The following is a 19,956-nucleotide window of genomic DNA, read 5'->3' on the forward strand; positions in this document are numbered from 1 at the left end:
TGATATTTGTGTTAGATTCACTGTGTATGGCAGAAGTGTTTAAAATACAGGTCTTTATTGGTCTTAAAGGGCCAGTTCGTTTCAGCCTCAGTCCCCTCATGCTATTATGGGGAGCTAATGACATTATGGTAGAAAAGAAAAATGCAATTTGGCTCTGTGCCTTTGGAGGACGCTATCCGCTTCTCCAATGGGACCTGGAAAACCTACGCCAGAGTACGTAAAACGCGTCATCTGGCGGAGGCCAGGGAGCTCACTTAACTACACTTCCTCAAACTAGGGCGCCCCCCTCTGAAGATTCCCCGCCTTTCCTTGACTGGAAAACGGTAGTATTTCACTCAAGCATCTCTTTTCCTCTTGCTCTCCTTACACTCCGGTACAACGCAGGTGGGCACCTTGATGCTCTGTTTTTGTTTTGTTTGTAGATATATTTGGTAGCACTCTATGTTTTACCAACTGTTCTGGTCGGAAGAACAAAACAAACAGACTTTTTGCGCAGACCTATAGCGTCCCTATGTAACCACGCCCTCGCTGGGCCGTTCCTTTCAGAGGGAGGGGCACAATGCACGCTGGGTGTTGTAGGAATGTAGAATGGGTGAAACCACAAGCTGTTTGTACAACTTTCTCCACAGCTATGGCGCCAATTTCAAATATTATTGCTTCTATCGATTACAGAGAACACCAGCTTTAACTGACAGTGGCTTTTTCCAGGGGAGTACTGCTCCTTTAAATGCTACATCCAATCCAAAATAGACCAATGTTACACACCCCTAAACCCACATTGATTACATGATATAATATTTATTTATATAAATGATAGATAATATATAATTAATAAAGAAAACCCATCTGAAAGGGACGCGAGGACAGCAAGACAATGTCCAAAATCGATCCAAGGACAGCTGGACGCGATCCAAAATGTTGTCAGCTGCACCATGTGATCAGAGCTGATAGAGTCCGCTTCCAAGCATATTATAATATTGACCCACACACCTACAGTAATAGAATGTGAACCTACCTGGACCTGTTCAGACTGTATATGAAATGGTCGTTTATGAGTATAACAGCTACCAAAAATCTAACTCTGTTAGTCCAGCGTGTCACCACAGCTCCCGTTTAATTAGTTTCTTTTTTCAGCTCTATAGATGTGGCTGTGATAGTGTTTTACTGTGTTTTCCCTTCTGAGACTAACAAATAAATTGTGCAAAGCCTCTCGAGTTGTGGAATGTTTTCCTGCAGTCTGCAGAGATAAGGCGGCCGGCGTGCAGAGAGGGATTGGACTGAGCCTCGTACACATTCCTTTAGTTACCTTTGTCACGCGTGATGGAGTGTGGGCTTTACAAACCTGGCCTGCAGAAACCTCTCTCTCTCTCTCTCTGACCCTGTTCAGCTTCCTCCCTACATGCGTGTGCCTCTGCACTGACACCCTGCTTCTCAGTTCTGCTGCTGTCTGATGCTGTGCAGAGATGCGGGTGCATGCGTGAGCGGGACCAGGCCTACGTTGTCGCAATCGGTGCCTGACCTGTTTTTTTTTAAAGCACATTTGGAGGCATGCACTACAGATTTCGGCGAGGGTCGCTCGGCTTGCTGAGACTAAATCAAAATGTTTGAGCTCAGGCTTTCCTCGGTAAAGAGCAGTCTATTCCTTAAGCTTCCCAGCCAATGCATCAATAGTTCGTTTAGAAGTATTGAATCCTCCAGAATAAGTTTTCGGCGACCTCTTTTTTGTCTCTAAAATCCTCTGCTTTGTTTTATTCTTTCTATCCCCTCCATTCCCCCGCCTGCTATCAGAGACAGAGAAGTATCTTACAGTCGTCCAGTCACTCGTTTAGAAACTTTACAGCGGGGGCTTTTCCTCTGAGCAGTTTAAAGAAGGCTATAAATCTGCCCTGTTTAAATCCAGACTTGTTTAAGCTGCCTTTTACTAAGACCTGATGCACTGCATTCTTCTGCTGCCTAAACAGGCCTTTTAAACATTTACCCCAAATGTATTTACTGGTTGACTTATACGCTCTCTACATGGGAGTCGACAGGGAGCGGGGGGTATTTGTCTCTCTTTATGGGCCTGGGACCTGCAATGGCTGCCACATGGCCAAAGGAAATGGGATGAAGGAGGAAAGTAGAAGGAGAAAGGAACCCTGTCGAGCTGCGCTGAATGTAATGAAAACACAGGAAAGGAATCATTTTTGTCGTATCAAAAGGACCACTGAACATGTCTTTGTTGTCTGATATCAGCATGCACATCCATTTACTTTCACTTCTGTTATTCAAAATCATGTTTTATTGCTTTTTCAGGGTCACTGTTGCTTCGCATAATCCAGCGCTCGGTGGCGTTGATGTATTCAAGAAGGAGCGGAGGCCATGTTTTTTTCTTCCTAAACTCTCTCCCTCTGTCTTTATTCCATCTCCCTCGCCTGATTGCAAGCAGCACTCAGAGGGTGTTCTCACCACGCCGCCATAATATCATATGCACCTTCGTGTTTGTGTATCTGATTATCGATTTACAACCTTCTTCTTCTTCTTTTTTCCCGCTGAGAATGTGAACTGCGGCTGCATTAGTCATCTTTACGACGCATTTTACTGCGCTGCTTACGAGGGGAAAGACAGGGGCTTGCGGTAAATGTATATTTTACGTGGTGATAGAGTGCATTTGCATCCGGGGATCAGTCTTAAAAAGCAGCTCACTTTTAAGAAAGGGAGCACTCAAAGAGAGGTCAGAGGTCAGCTCGGGAACGTGCTGTCGCTTTCCGTCATGTTGTCAGCAGGCGCTCACCTACACTAGCGTATAAGCTAGTCAGGTTTACTGTACAGCATGTTTAAATAAAAGGTGCGCTCAGCCAGACGGCGTATCAGACGTACATCTTTTTGTTTTCCGCTCATCCCGCCCTCGCCCTCTTGTAAACCCTGACAACGGCACATTACCCGTCAGCATGCATTACAGCGCGCTCAGATCTACAGGGCAGCATCTTTGAAGTTAAAATGGGGGAAAATATCATAAGTATAGGCCTCGCTCCAGATAGCTGTGGCTGCGCTCCCAGATGCCTCTCAAAGATTAGAATCATCAGTGAGCAGCGATCGGCTCTATCATATGGCTCTCCGGCAGACTTGGCAGCAGGTCTGGAGGAGTGGTTGTACAGTACAGCGCACTGGATCAGGACTGTATGGGGCAAAAGGAAAAAACACTCCCTGCCAGAGCTGTACTGTATATCTACAGCGCCATCCAGCCCCTGCTCCATGATATCAACTTTAAGCTTATGTTGCCTGGAAACAAAATACAGTTAAGCCCAGTTTTGCCCAGTAACAAACCTCACTCTCAGGGAAAAAAACTGCTGAATCACTGATTTGAAGGAGTCAGTGGCACAACTGTTGAAACCAGAGGAGTCCCCTCTCTGCCAGCCAGCATTCAGTCTGACCTTCCTGCCTCACATCAGCTCTGAGCCGCAAATACCAAGCAGGTGTGGTGATGTCATCGCATCTGATTCCACATACCACAGAGCCATGAAGAGGGCACACAGGCGTGTTCTGGAAAGAGAAGGATTGTAGCTGTAAACTTGCCCGGACATGTTTCTTTTATTAAAGGCTGTTATTTAAAGAGCGGGTATCATGCTGTTTCACATTTTAAGACGCATATATGTAATGTTACAATGTTGGATGTCCAGACTAAACGTGGGTCAAGTTTCAAATCTGTAGGTTAAAGTATGTTGGAGTAATCCCCTGCTAAAATAGTCTCAGTCTGCAGGCTTCTCCAGACGCTTCACTTTGTGATGTCACAAAGTGAAGGAACTCTATATTTGGGAATCTGCCCGAGACACAGCAGAACTTCCTGCCCCTGCCGCAGTTCAAGGACATGGCAACCCAGCAGCTCAGTATGCCTCAGAAATGTTTTTCCCTTCACCGCACAGCTCAACGGCTCTGCATCACGTTGGTTAGGTAGGTCTTTGAGAAAGTGTTTCTGTGGCTGTGAAGGAGACATCAGTGTTTACTGTTCCAAAGGACAAAGCAGCAGACATTTATTTCAAATTGAAAAAGTGAAGTTTACTCTTTGCCCACAACTCTGCAACACGGCCACAGGGTAGGAGGCGGGCCTCAAACACTGAGTTCTGCCCCCTCGGCAGGCTTCAGAGAGCTGACCAATTAGAAGAAAGCGGGCTTGTAGGGGCGGAGTTCCTTAAAGAGACAGAACTGACTAAGTCGTTTCAGGCACAGGCTGTATGAGGGCCTGCACAGAGAACCAGTGTGAGAAAAATTATGAGTGTGAATTATGCAAAGCTACTCCACAGGTATCACAGAGTGAAATATGAAGCTTGAAATTAGCCTAATACCCCCCCTTTAAATGCCTGAAAAAGACTTACAGTAACTCAGGTTGTCATTTTTCTGCAGAGGAGCAGAGTTAATGGATGATATAGCGGCATAAATGCCTCTATCGACTGATTTTCAGTCAACAAGATTTTCAATCCACAGACAGTTAATTAAAATAAAAATAAATCTCAAATCAGGTCCAAAGAGTTTCTGTTCTGTGTGATTTGATTGATAGTAAAATCACTTTACTCTTTAATCTTGATTGCCGTTTGCCTCTGAAATAATAACATGTTGAATTCCAATAATTTAATGTCCGTTCCATGTGACTGTAATTACATATAACGACTTAAAACTCAAGAAGACAAATGTTTAACAAGTTTTTGCACATACAAAACTATCAACAGCAGCCAGTGCAATAGTTAGTCTTTTCATGTAAATCAAAGTGATCTTGTTGCATCTCAAACATTTAGCGTAGCTGCAACCGGCAATTAGGAAGTGATTCAGCGTTTTGATTGGGAGCCATTTTTTGTGTGTGCCGTGTTTGCTCAGCAAGTGGAGCTGCACTTAATTAGCATTAATGAATGTTATGGCCTCCCATCAGTTTGACAGGTCTATTCTTTAGATCTGTTTTAATTGTAATTAAGCCCTGATTAACGAGCTGGGGGATGTTTCATTCTCTTTTCAGGGATATAGTGTAATATGTTATGAAGGCAGTCAGGGGTTTGTCATTTTATCTGCTAATGAGGCTCAGCCATATGTCATAACAAACCTCGCTTCTCTCTGTCGCAGCGGCTTCTGCGCGCCTCGGTTAGGCTGCTCTTCTGCTCCTGCTTTGGTCCTCTGTGAAGGCAACATGCGGCCATCTTTGTAGGCAAGCCACAGGTGTTTGTCTGGAGATAACAGGTGTGGGGTCTCCCCTGTGGATTAGGGTTTAAGACGCTAAGCATGAACAGCAACATCCCCGATTCAACTCAGCACATTTAATACATCTCTCCCTCCCTTGTCTCCTCTCATCTCTCTGCTACTGCAGACTAATAAACACATTTCATGTCCCACAAAATATGAGGTGGCGCCATTAGCTTAAGTTTTCAAAAAGGAAAGCGTAATCGGGTATGGTACGAAGCAATCGTACCTATTGTGCAAACGCCCTAATTCTCCTGTTGGCTGCTATTTAATATAATACTGATAACGTTTATTTGTATAGCACTTTGTGCTTTACAAAACATAAAAGCCTGATAATAAAATACACAACAATGAGGGAATAAAACAGGAAGACACAATAAGATAGGAAGTTGTACCGAATAAAAGAAGAACAAGTTAAAAGTGATTTAAAAGAAGATACAGACGTAGCGAGTTGGAGTTCCTCAGGCAGGTCGTTCCGCAGCTGAGGAGCCCGGATAGCAAACGCTCTGTCTCCTTTAGTTTTTAAGTGCGAGGTGGGATCATTAAAGAGGTTCCTGCCTGAGGATCTCAGGCTGTGCACTGGTTGATAAGGGGAACAGCAGTTCGGATATATATTCCTTAAAATCAATCCTAAAAGAAATGGGCAGCCAGTGTCCGGTCATTAAAGCAGGTGTAATATGATCCCTTAGTTTTTGTTAAAACCACAGCAGAAGAGCAGGGCTTAACAAGTTTCACTTAAACCTGAAACTAATGAAAATGACGTGATGGAAATATTACAGATGTTTGCTTAAAGCTACTGTGAGGAGTTTTTCACTGGTTATGAAACAGGCTGAAATTAATTCAGTTCATTAATTCATTCATTCTCAGATTGGCAACTGCATGCTGCCTTTTTTTACATTTTCCAGGGCAAACATTTAAAGTGAGTGATACTTATGACTGTTAAAGAAGGCAGGATGAGTTTTTTGTTAAAAAACACCACTTAAGCATGAACAGGATAAAATCAGCAAAGAGATAAGAGGTAAAGCTTTGTCCACAGGGGGCGCCAAAATCAACACGAACAGAAAGTTCCTCACAGCAGCTTTAATGTAAAAAACATTAACAAGGTTACAGGCTCCTCATCAGTCTTCTTCATCTTTTAGTGAGAAGGGAAGATGTATTTATTAATCCCCGAGGGGAGTTTCAATTCAATAGTGGAAGCTTAATACTCTCTTCCATTTTAAAAGAACATTTGTCTGTGTTTTTTTGGATGCACAAATTGAATATGCGCATTAAAAACTGACTGTGGACGCTTCTTATTGTAATCATAAAGCATCTCCACAGGCTGCCTTTGGCCCAGCCAGTGAATCTGCTGAAATCATGTGGAAACAGAGCCCAGAGCCTCAGACCTCAGCAGCAGCTCTTTGATTGTTACACCCTCTCTCATGCCCTGTGCGAATCAGCTTTCAGGATCAAGTATCCAGAAGGTCTCCTGCTTTTCTCCAGTATGGTCATTAGACTGCTTCACTCGTTGGGTCTGATCTCCACAGTACAGTTTGTTTTAGAGCGTCTGACAGGTTCTTATACTAATAATGTTGATTCTTTAAGGCAATATCCTGAAACACTGTTTTATTAATGCATCAGCTTTACTAATGAATCATTCATCACAGCGCTGAAATTATCGCTTTAATATTCCCACTACTTCTCTTACTTGCTTATTTAATGCACCTTTCCAGCGGTTGAGATGTCAGAGTGTTATTTCTAATTTACCAGCCTTCAGCCCGTCTGTGTATCTGTCTCTTCAACAGCGACTGGAGCGAGAACAGAGACGGATTTTTGGCAAGAATTTTCTCAAAGCGTCTGATCAGAAAAATATAACAGACAGAGGAAAATCTTTTGACCCTGTGATCTTGATTTTATTTTATGTTTTCCTGTATCCACAGCACCCTTAAACAGTCTGTTAAGTCTCCTTGTGTTGGCATGAAGTATCTGAGCTTCAGCTGTAGTTTCTTTCCCAGCAATCAAAGGGGAAACTAACCAGCCGCCGTTGCCTTTTAGTCTCATTGTATTCAGTTGGGTTCTGCAGAGTTTCTTTTGTGATCCGAGAGGCATCGGTGGTCTGCTCGCTCAAGCACACTTACTCCTATCTCTGATGCTGCTGGTTCTCTCCTGACTCTCTTTTGGTCCATCTGTCAGTCCATTTGTTTCTCTACTTGACAAGAATTGCCACCACTTACAGAAATTATATTCAATGAAGAGAAAGATGACAACCAAAACAGGTCATAACCTAAGCAAGAGCCAGGGAACTCTTACCAATCATCCAGACAACACAGAAACGAAAGGCGCTCCCGGGCAGTGAGCTCGGGGGGAAACTGTGAAACACTTTGTCACTGCTTTGGCAACAACGGATGACTGTGTGCTCAACATGTGTGCGCGTGTTTATACATCATTTCCCCTGGAAAGTGTCATGCTCGCGGGTGGGCGGGGGTCGGTTCTGGGTGGGTTGAGGTTAACCTCTGAGGGTCTCCAGGGCTCCTCTGGCTCTGCTCTTTGTCAGATTCTCAGGCGTTCTCACTCTGAGCTGTCAGAGGCGCTCTGACTGAGTGTTAGACTGGCAAAGAAGTGCGGGAGTGGCTATTAGCTGCTTGTCTTTCTCCTCCTCTGAGAACATGAAGCACTCATTAGCCTGTGAGCTCAGCTGTCCTCTGGTGCTAAACCCATTGCCACAGTCCAATTGTGTGTGCACGTGTGCAGACACGGTGTGCTCTTTAGAAATTGCCTATGCTGCATATTAGTCTAGTGCACTGCTATTTGACAGGGCAGTAACAGTTCAATCTGTGTTTCTGATTATCTTAATAAGGCATCATGGGGTGATGACGAGACGGTCGACTGATTTTTAAATTACTCTATTAAAATGAGGTCATTTAAAAATCTGTATTTATTAGAGCTAAAGCAATATTTTTTACATTTATATGGTTTTAAGCTAATTGCCTCTTTTTAATACATGTACGCAAGACTGTGCTCGATTGGTTGACTTACATAAATCGTTACATGCCCAGTGTGTTCATGAAAGGCCGGACAATGGATGCAATTTATCAAATTACATTATGAATCTTTGACCTGCTAGAGTTACTAATATTGTAATCTCTATGTAGGCAGGGATGGGGATTCTAGGGATGGCAAGTACTCTGGTTTCCGTTGGTACTACGCTTGTAGTCCAAGTAATATTGACTAATCACGTATCAGCAGGCTGCAGTGAATGCAGGAAAAATAGTCCGTGTGGAGAGCAAAAGCAGGCAGGATGTAAAGCGCCGTGATGACATCTGATGACCATTCAGCTTCTTATTAATCTCTATAAACAGACATCTCCATGCTTACACCTAACAATTAGTTCTAGATCAAAAATTCAACTTAAGATAAATTCCATTGCCATTCAGCATTTACATTTCCCAACTTCCTCGAATGCATCAGAAATGATCGATCTGACCTCCGTTCAACAAACGGGAATTTAAAAATAGCTTTCTTCTCCTCTTGAGGACAGACCTGACAAAGCCTCATTTTTACTTATTACTAATCTGGATCATGATGTTGAAATTTCGGCAAACTTAAGATCCGTTATTAAAAGTAAATCACAAGAAAAACGATTTATTTTCCTGTAAACAATGCAGCACGCGGAAAAGGAAGTCTTGACTGGAAGTTGTTTATCGCTAACCGTTGGCTGCACGCCAGCACGATCACCGTTGTCCCCAGAGGCTATATCGTCGTCAGACTATAGCCGACGGGATCTGAGATTGCTAAAATTGTAATATGATGAATGTATATAAAGCTGCAGTATTCAGTAACATCTAACAACAGGCTCAAACAATCAATAAAGTAGTCGAGCATCTTTAAAGGATAGACTCAGATGAATCACGTCATGTTCCCTTATGAACACTAAAGCAGCTTCTGCTCGCTGTAATCACTCCCCCTGCTCATAATGGCCTTTTAAGAACCTTTCATAATGCACCTCCGATGGAACCAGAGGGGGCCCACGGTCTTTGTGAAGTTTATTTGAAGTTAATGTGAAGCTTCAGCAGTCTTAGTGAGAAAAATAGAGTCACTATCCCACCTCTGCAGAGACAGTAATTCCACTACATACCAGTTAGATTTGATTACATCACACCAATGAAGCATGCAAACATACGTCTGTGCACAGAACGAGGGCGGTAGATTTTGTCCTCCATCACTTCCATTAAAAAAAACATTATAGAGGGAACTTTGTGGTAATAAGACGTCCTTTAAACAGGAGGGATGATACAATAAGACAAAGCCATTTCAGTCTACATTTGGGCTCCTGCATATTGTTTTATGACAAACTTGAAAGATTGTGTTAATTTCCAAAGTGTACATGTCTGTCTTTTGTTAAACTTGTACTGTTTTCAAACCGCACAAACATGTCAGAAGGGAACAAACATTACAAAACAATTTCATGCACGACTAACTTAAAAAACATCTTGTCAATTTCCCTGCGAATGTTTTGTATGTGTTGTCATTTCAGTTATTCTAATGATTACATTAACAGTGTGCGTCTTTGTGTGTGTTCTCCAGGTAAATGAAGAGACAGTGGAGAGGCTGGTGGTCCAGTACCCTCACATTGTGTTCAGCACGGTGATGCAGGACTGCAAGAGAACCCTGGAGAGAGCTTATCAAATGGGCTGGAGCCCCAACACATCGAACACCTCGTAGCTACTGCTGGATCTCACACACACACGCACATGCACAAACACAGAGCTACACAGAGGCCCTATTTGTGTACAGACACACATACACAATGTTTGCGGTTCAAGTCATGTTTGCTTCTCATCCACTGTTCAAACATGCATGTGAACATGTAGCTACACACTCACAGACAAAAGGCCCAGTCCGTCGACTGTTTCATTTAAAGCAAAGCTCCCACTTTAATAAGTCATGTGGGCCCTTCATACGCACACCAATCACAGGTTACAGTCAGCGCCGTGACTGAAACGTTATCATCACCATCGGTTATAAGTCAGATTATTTGTGACAATATCGTGTACTTTCTTTGGCGAGAATCTTGATTATCTAGTTTGTTTTGGTGCAGAGACGTGCACTAATGAGTGTTATTTGTTATCTACTTTAAGTGTTACTCAGCTGATAGAGTATTAAGCCTCATACATTCAACGTCCTCACGTCACCTTGGATGAAGTGAAGGTAAAGATACACGATAAGGAGGGGTGGTCCGGTCTTAAACTAATGCATCATGAAATCAAAGGCATTCAGCGATACTCAGACCAGAACTGTTTTTAATGAGAATAGATTAAAAAAAAAACGGTTTGTCGCCCCAACTGGAACCGACGTCCAGCCCTCTGCCGTGTTTACCTCCTTCACACTGAACTCACCAGCTGCAGTACGATCACACAGCACAGAGCAGAGACTCGGAGATCAGGAGAGGACGTCCCGAGAAGAAGAAGAGAACTCACATGAGGAATATCTGTAACGATTATTTTTGTCCCATTAGAAGACTTTTCCTTTCCTTCATGTTCAGTAAACTCTTAAAGGCATTCGTGAACTCGTGTTGAGATTGTTGACAAGGCTCCGTTTGAAGGACCGAGCTCTTTGCTGTGACTTAATATGCATTTTTGTTTTGAGAAAGATTCAACGCTGTCGGCGAATGCATGGCAGGAAAAACGGTATTGATAATTTCCCCCAAAAACTGCATGTTTACATTGAGACCCTCGCTTTATGTTTCAGCCGAAGAGATGATGTCTGCAGAGGATGCGACTCTGCGCGACTCGGGGAACGGTGCTGTTTTTTTGATGCCGCACAGATTTAAAGTTAACTGAGCATCACCTTGAGTGAGCAGAGAGTGAAATCAAACAGTGCTTGAAATAGAAGTTGCCTTTACCTAAAAACCCTGAGTCATGTAATGAGAATATATTAACCACGACCACCGTGATGACAGGTGAGAGGAAGCGTTGCCTTAAGTGGTTTGTAGGTAATTTCCATTCAATTAGCAACCTGGAATGGAGCCAGAAATGTTTCTCTTGTACCATGCTCCCATTATTTGATCTGATATATACATATAATAAATACTGTGTGGGATTTACTTAGCCTAATATTGGTTTTGAGCATATACTTGTATCATTATCTATGTAGCAATGCAATGAGGGATTTCTGTTTCTTAGTGGTGTAGGATGTTAAGAGTACACTGGCCTGGGTCTATAACCCGGGTCAGGGGAAGCTGGTAGGTAGGAGTTGATCATGTTTCCTTTATCCTATAGAAACTCAGTAGTGTACAGTTAAAAATGCAAATAACCAGGGTATTTTTCTATGGTGTGAACCAGCTCTGGGCTCAGCCTCCACACTCTGTCACTCAGATATGAACAATAGCTTACTGAGCTTAGAGTCTCAGTAGAACTGTAAACTTTCTACAGCATATAGAGATTCAGACAATTAAAAACATGTTCCTTTTACCCTTGTCAGGATTTGTAGACTTTAATCGATGGAGAGTTTCTCCCTCGGCCTGTTTTTTTGTTCTGTTCTTTTGTAATCCCCATATGCACTTTCTCCTCCGCTAGATGTTGACACACTTGATTCCTGATTTGTTAAGGCAACCGTAAATGACTGGATTTACATAAAGATGAATAAAACACTACAACTTCAAGCTTTCTTTCTCTCTCTTTTTGTATGTGTGTTACTGAGGCAGGAGAATACTATTCAGACTGACAGTGGAATACTTTTCCGCTCATTTCACATCATCTGTGGACTCCTTAAACATTTTTCTCCTCTGGGTTTCTCCACACTTTTTTATTACATCAATCACATTGACTATACACTCACACAATGACTATAATGGTAGACATTTAGACTGAACACAGACTGCATCTGTATTCTCAGGCAAAATGCAAATACCAGCAAGTGCAGCTATGACAAAGCCTACAAATACAGGATAGATACCCATGCATTGATCATGTCTTTTCTACAGTCAAACTGCATTTCCATTAAAGTACCCTTCTGAAACCAAGGTACAATCTGTTGTCACAATCACAGGAGCTTAACATGTGAGACAAAGCTTGGAAATTGCTTGCTACACAGCAAGAGAGCAAAGGCCTCAAAGAGCTAAAAAGCTGTCACTCAGTATGTTCCCAGTCTTTGACAACATCGTCCCTTTCAAGCGCCTATTTTACTGTTCAGTGTGTTTGTAGTGTTTCATGTCTGCCGATCAAACGCGGGAGATAGCATCAAACAGGAGTGGAAGGTTGTTTCTTCCCAGATATATTCTTTGTGTTGTCAACACAATTTGTCTCGACTCAAGGCGCAATTCTTAGAAAGGAAGGAGGTTTTCTCCTCTTAATAGAAGCATAAGGAGCTCTGTCTTTGGCATCAGTTGTAGATGCATTACTACATCGAGCTGACGCAGATATACATGCTGATCGTTGTAGCATTAAAAACCTGCACTATGTATCTTACTTGCTGAGAAAAATTAGGACAACTTATGTATTGTAAACTTCCATGTCAAAAATTACATATTTAGACTTATATTTAGGCCCTACAACATCTACTATACTGAATAATCTTATATCATAAGCTTCAAAGGGTAGTATTTTTAACAGGAATGGGCTGTCTGGTCAGATTGCAAATTATTTCACTGACAAAACGACAGTTGAATTTTCTAGCGATGCACGATATTGGATTTTTTGCCGATATCCGATATCTCCCAACCCTTTTTTGCAGATTGCCGATTTTGATACCGACATATTAGGCACATTTTTTTCCCCACCTAATTGCAGAGAACATCAAGTCCCCCCTGTAAACGAATTGATATCATGCCTACTCTTATTGTAGTGGCCAAAAACTGCCACACCGCAGACATCTTGCACCCTTCTTCACGCTTGACGGAAGAGGCATTGTACAAATGGTCACATGTCTGATCACCCGAGTTTCTGAGCGCACCTGAATCGTGTGAGCATCCATGAATATGTAAGTAAGTTTTGCACTGATGTTTATGTTACACTCTGTTAGCGTGAGTGTATTTTCGGTGTGTTTAATGTTAGGTCCGGTAAAATGACGAGAATGTGAGCTAATTGTTAGCTAGTTAAGAGTTTTGAAAGTTTCTGTGACTTTTTAGTCTTTATTTGTATGCAGGCAGTGTGCTCACACACTCGTGCTGAGTTAATGTCATAGCATTATGTCAAGCTTCTTTATGGAGTAATCGAGCACTTAGGCATTATTGAAGCGTTGTTTTACCGGCGGAAAATATCTGCAAAATGAATAAATACCCGATAATATCGTGCATCCCTTGAATTTTTCTTTAAAAAGTTGTTGTTTGCATGTAAAAAAATCTTTACACAGCTAAAATATGAGTAACTTGTAAGAAAATCAACTATAGTTATCTTTACAGCGCATTGTAGATATGGACTCAAACATGGAGAGAAATAAAGAAGGGGGTAAGACTTCAAAAAGCTGCCATCATGTACTGGAGTACTTCTTTCTCTGACTACTGATTTGTTCCACCTGCTCCTGGGGAACAGCCATAACAGCACCAGTTGTGGTTTCCTGCTTCTCCCCAGCTGATGTCTGGAGAAAGTAGTTCTGAGCCTGGTGGTCTGTTATGGACTCAGAGGGTCATTTCCTTAGAGACTGAGGGGTCGTCCATGGTAACAGCCACACTTTCTAACTCGCTCTTCCTCTCCTCTGCACTCTCTGTTCTGATCTCACTTCCTCTGCACACTCTTATCAGATAAACAGGGAGAGAATAATGCAATTGCAAGGTTTTTATTCTGTGTTCTTTTCCACCAGCTATCTATAAGACATACATATTCACTGAATGCTGTTCCTCCTGGCATGATTGCCAGTCTTTTCTTGTGTTTTTGGCGATCTAGCTAATATTTCAAAGTAACAAATGTTGGTAGAGAGAAGAGGGGCAGATCAGCTAGTCAGATTCTATCAATCAGTTAAGAGGTTTTCAGTGTTACTTCTCCTGCAAGAAAAGCCCTCCTTCAGTCGCTTGTACTTCACTGGCCCTGACAAGCAGATCCATTAATAATTTGCCCTTTGGCTTGGTCTCCTCTGCATGTGTTGAAGGCTCTCTAATTTTAGAATGACAGGTTTTTTTTAATACCTCTGCTACAAATTAGCTGATCTCCATGCACTCGGCTCCGGTTTCTCTCTTGGGTAAATTATGCAGCCTCCTGAATTTTACTGCCACCAATTAGCGCCTTTGCAAATGTGAGTGTATGCCATCGATTCTCTTGCTGATTGAGGTGGATTCCATCAATGGCTCTCGCTCCTTGGACTTCTGCAATATTCATCAAGGTGGAAGGAGGCGTTCGGCCGGCACTTGGAAGTGAAGCTGCCCTCTGGAAAGGAAAATAGCGAGCGTGGAACGGCAGAATAGCAAAAGAGAGCAGTAATTAAACTTTGTAAATATTCATGTGGTCATTACATTTTTAATGAACTGCTGATAAGAACTGACACTGACCATACAGGACATTTGTCTTGTCGGACCTGCAAGGACGTTACTCTAGTTTTCCGAAGACACTAGTATCATCAAGACCTAATCATAGCTGACATTGACGGATGTCCTCAGCTGGAAAGATAGGAGCTCCTTTGAACTTCCTCACCAGAACTGATCCAAAGCTTCTAGTCATGATGAAGGCTATATTTAAGACACATTGCACTTCATCCCAAAGGCGTCTTCAGTTCTAAACCGACTGGTCAACACCAGGCGGTACTAACGACTCTCAGTGATGCTAGGCCACAGCTCAGGGTAACGACTCACCCCTGATTACACATCTATTAGCATACTAATGACCTACAGAGGCTTGTATTTCTAGCTCCGTCCTCCTGAAGCCTTTCGGATGGGAGGTGGAACGTTTTCAAGAACTTCAACCGAGTCCAGCTGCCCTTTGGATGATGCTTAGAATTGCACTCTTCAGGCGTCGGTGTGATGTCAGGATCTAAGTATGTCAGATCCTTTGATGCTAGTGCAACAGAGCAAGATACTGACGATAAGCAAACGCTACATGCATGAACTTGTTGATCCAGCCAATGGTGGTGCCCACGATAACGTGTCTGCACTTGATCGTATCTATTGTAGTAGCCATCTGACACAATGCAGGCCATACCAGCAGCTTGGACAACAAGTATCATCTTCATAACTCCTTGAACGAGTCATGTCTTGTTTCCAAGTATTTCATGTAATCTCGGTTGGTCATCTTTACCTCGGATATTGTCTCGTTCTGTCTGGCTCCCATGACTCCGCTGACTGCGGAGGGTTCCACTCTGCTAAAGCTTCCCTCCCATTCATCCTACACTGAATCAACTTTACTCTGGCACCGCTCAGCATTCCCTGCGCTTCACCCCTGCCCTCTCCAAACCCAGATTCTTCCTTTCGCTTGGAAATGATGTCAATCATTTGTCTGGTCTCATCTGGCTGGAGTGCTTCGAGAACTTTGAAATTTATCAACACATAAAAGAAAAAATATTTCCTGTCCATCATCGTATACTGTTCTCACACCGCTCCCAGGGGAGCGAGGAGGTATTTGGCCAAGCTACCTGTGGTATTCTGCCTGCCGATGGACTTGTGTTGATTCTGCAGTTGGGAAAGAGCCTTTGGTTGAATAGTGAAGATGTTAATGGGTTGACTTTGTAACTGACACTGCCTTTGAGCAGCAGGAGCGAGCTCAGTGTTTCTATTCATGACCCTAGAGGAGCCTGTGCAGCTCAGGCCCAGACGAGACCCACTGACAACACCAGAAGAGAGTGTTTGAATTACAGCGGCTCATTGACTTGTTTTGGACAGTTAGAGGAGGATGAATTTTCCTCCCAGTCACTGCTTCTGAAAATTGAACTTGAACATGACAGAGCCCGGCAGTCGTCGGCCTGATTTATGAAGATTTATGAGTATGAATTCCCCTATAATGGTTTGCTTCTCACCAGGGGCTACAGCTAAACCAGCTTCCCTGTCCAACCTCATGAAGATAAAAAGAAATGAGATTTGTTAATCCACCAAATTTTGACATCCTCCCAATAGGCTCATTCCGGACGCCCTGGGGTAAATACCAACCAATGAGCACCATCCAAAAAGCGAGGTGTGTGGAGTATGTGTGTCGGCGAGGATAATGAAGTCACTGTAACTCGGCTCCGTGTAGATGTTGTCTCTCCGTCTTTCAAGCTGGAGTTAATTGCGGTGTTTAGGCAGCGCTCAGACTAGCTTCTAAACGGCAAAGGTTAATTAGCAACAGAAGGATTTCCACACAAGATATGTTGACATTTACATTTCCTTCCTGGCTGAAACGAGAAAGAAGCCCATTCGGTGGCACTGGGATGGGAAAGGGGAGAAAACGATTCCTCTACAAACATCCTCATTTCTATGCAAGCCTCGGCGTTGATATGCAGATTTGGCAGTTGGATGACATTTAAAAGTAGTTAATTGTGCAAATCTTTGTTTTAGACTGGAAAGGTCGTGGATAGTGAGAGTCTTTCATCATGAACTAACCCCCCCCTCATCAGCACAGCTGCAGAGGAGGGAGGGGGGTTTGTTGGTTTCTCTGCTGACCGCCTTATAAAGTCGCTCATCGCTTTTCAAGGTGCTTCATGAATATTTATATGCACAAACTCTTTGGAAAAATGAAAATTAATCTCCCGCCCGACGGGAGATGACTCGGCTATCTGTTTTCACCAAAGAACATAATTCTCCCCGACGTTCAGGACGAGAATGCTCCATTGTTTTCTCTCTCATGTTCCTAAATGTCTGGATATCAAATAAAGCATGTTGCTTCTTGATGAGGGACAATTTTGTTTTGTTGCAATGCATTCTTTCTCTTATTACAGCAAGACAACAACTCTGTTATATTTCTGATAGGAGATTTGTTTGTTTGGTGCTTAGATATTGCAATTCTGGGGCGAAACCTACACAGGAAAAACAACACTATTCTGTAGAAGCAATATGATAATGCTAAATAGATTTATTGCATGTAATATTTGGTCCATATTTTGGATATTACCTTCTAACAGGCAACACTGGTGAGGAAGCACAATGAATTAAAGATACAGCAGGTGCACAGATTGGAAATTTTACACCTGGTTTCACCTGAATAGCACAAATGGATACATAATTGCTCCATTTCATCACTTCCCTTCGCTGGGTGACATTAAAGGAGCTCTTTTAGAGAACGGAATGAGGATGAATACATCCAACTGGGGACTTGAACGATGCTCAAATCTGATCACGCATATTTCTATTTGTCTTTCAGCAGAGAAAAAGCCTCTCTCTTTGATTTAGCTACCATTAGGGTTCCTCCAAGGATATGCTGGTCTTGTTTGCTCGCTGAAATAACTCGGTGCACATTTAATCAACGCCTGATTCACCAAATGCTCTTTGTTTTCTCCTTGAAGCACGATCCTACATCCTCCCCGGGGCGGTTTTCATCAATTAAAACAGTCCAGCCCTGTTCTGAAGCTACAGATGGCCGGCGTCAGACCCGACCAAATTCAGGGTCTCCAAGCCAACTGCTCTGACTTGTCAGACATGCTGGTATGCCTTGTCACTCCCCACTCCTCCACTGTAACAAAGGTTGGGCCGACTCCCCTCTGGAGCGCCGGGCCCAAGTGGCTCGCAGAGACGTGAGGCGTGACGGAGCCCCCGTCTCAAGGCCGAGGGTGCACCCCCAGACCTCCTTTCAAAGTTCTCCCCTCCTCCTCCTGAAACTTAGTGTCCATTTAATCCTCCTTCAATTCCATCTCTCACCACACAAACCCTAAAATCAACACCCCCTCTGCTCCCTCCAGAATCACACACACACACATTCCCCTTTGCATTTTCCTCACTGAATTCTCCCCTCATTTTCCGTCTCCAAACCTCGCACTCTCACACTTGCTACCCGCCACCTCTCGGCCCCTCACCGCCACCCCATCCGCCCAGTCCCTCCACCCCACATCGGTTGCTTTCCAGGGGTGTGCATTTCACGCCCTGGTGGCTGGACAGGCTCGGGGTGATTTCCCAAGGTGGGGGCTGAAGGTTGGGCAGGAACCGGTGGTGTGGAGTGATGTCAGAGCTGTGTGTCTCGGTGTGTGTGTGTGAGCTGTCACTGCATATCTCTGCGTCTGCATGTGTAGGAGTATATAGTTTGAACTCCCTTCAAAAGGCCAGCTGTACAAATGCTGCACTGAATGAGAGAGGTGTTGAATTAACAAGCCATACGAGGCAGCCTATTCTCCGGTGTTGCTCCGTACACTGACCTGGCAATAATGAGGCAGAGACACATTACAATGGTTCTTTATGGGTTATGTTCTGAACATTACTAGACCAAAGGGGCTAATGTGCTGGTGTGCGGAAAGCCAGATGAAATGACAGTGCTGCGAGCAAACTGAGCGTAATGAGAATACTGTGTTTTGAATAAACCAAAATGGGGTGAATTTGCACAGGATGTGGGCCAAGGCAGCGTTCCCCGCTGCGCTCTTTAGACAGTGTTCGGGGATCTTTTTCAAACCAGCATGACAGAGCTTCCTCCGCTGCGGCTGGCCTCGGAAAAACAGGCTTTCTTTATTTATTTACCTCCATTTACTCAAGCTAGTTTGTCCGAGCCGCTTTTTCAGAAACGCCCTGCTTCACCCACATCCAGTCACACACTCTCGCACCTCTGGGAGCCGACGTTTCCCCCACGGTTGTTCACCGAGCATTTCTACTTGACCGGCCGGGTGTTAATTGCTTTGCTCAGGGTCACTTCCACAAAAGTTACTTGGGAATGTGCTGGCTTTTTCTTTTCTTTTTTTTTCATTCGTCTGCCTTCGTGTTCCCAGCTCAGGGACTTGGAAAAACTGCTTTCCAGTCGAAGCTTAACTCTCAGAAATAACCTCATGGTTGGTGTAGAAAAAGGTAGACAGAGAAAAGCTTTTTGGATGAGCTTCAAGTTTTCTGTAGCACTCTCTGAATAACCCGCTCTCTATGCTCAATAGGAATGTCAAAATGTGACCTGCAGGATTGGAGCTCATTGTTTTTGGCTCCGTGTTTTTGTTCTTTAGCGTAATTATCTAAATGTCTACATGTCAACACCGGGGATAGATCCAGCTACGTGACGAACCGAGCATGTCTCTCTTTTGTTGCTCTTGTGTGATGTAGTTCCTTAAGGCCAGAAATGACTTCATCAAAAGGAGGCAGGATTCATATCTTTGAACTATCTAAACATGCTGAACAATGCACTGGCATGAGCTCCAGTGCCAGTTTGTGTGTGTGTAGGCCTGGGCACCAGTGTTTGTGTCTGTAAGCGCACCCTACGTGACCAGCCTGCAGGAGTCTTGTCTGCTTGTCCAGCTCCCACCATTGTAACGCCACGAACGGCATGTGAAGCCACTATTCAGGAAATTAATTTCTGTGGTTAAAACAGTCACAACCTGTCTCCTCGCAGCTCTTCAGAGAGTTCTTTTTCTAAAAAAGATCCTGCTGTTTGGAGTGAAAGGAAAGTAAAAAACGGCACAGACTTGGGAAATTACTTTCCCGTCCTCTTTGAGTGGTTTCTCAGCTTTCCTTTGTTCGTCTTATTGTCTTACATTTTGATTTTCTTTTTACATAAGTGATGTTATTTTAGAGGTAAACAACGAGTCACGTCTGTGCTATTGCTTAAAATTAAAAAACAGACATTCACAACATGCAGACTTTAGTTCCATTTAATAAAGTGACTTCTTGTTTGATTAACAATTACAGCCAGCAATAAGTAAACTTGAGTTAATTATGTTTTCTCTCTGGAAATGTGAGAAACCTTCATCATTGGCTGCAAAACA

General features: G+C 43.3%; 1 protein-coding gene across 1 annotated transcript in view; it reads left to right on the plus strand.

Annotated features, from left to right (window-relative positions):
* fbxl17 (F-box and leucine-rich repeat protein 17) overlaps positions 1-11,825 on the plus strand; it is a 256,289-nt gene extending 244,464 nt beyond the window's left edge. Inside the window, exon 11 of the mRNA XM_069683066.1 lies at positions 9,763-11,825. Within this exon, the coding sequence (XP_069539167.1) occupies positions 9,763-9,900 (138 nt within the window). The 3' untranslated portion in view covers positions 9,901-11,825. The remainder of the gene's footprint in view (positions 1-9,762) is intronic.
* Positions 11,826-19,956: the final 8,131 nt, after the last annotated feature.

This window comes from Semicossyphus pulcher, unplaced genomic scaffold (genome assembly GCF_022749685.1).
Source record: "Semicossyphus pulcher isolate SPU_LCO1_2020_fin unplaced genomic scaffold, fSemPul1.0.p SCAF_6, whole genome shotgun sequence".
Taxonomy (NCBI): domain Eukaryota; kingdom Metazoa; phylum Chordata; class Actinopteri; order Labriformes; family Labridae; genus Semicossyphus; species Semicossyphus pulcher.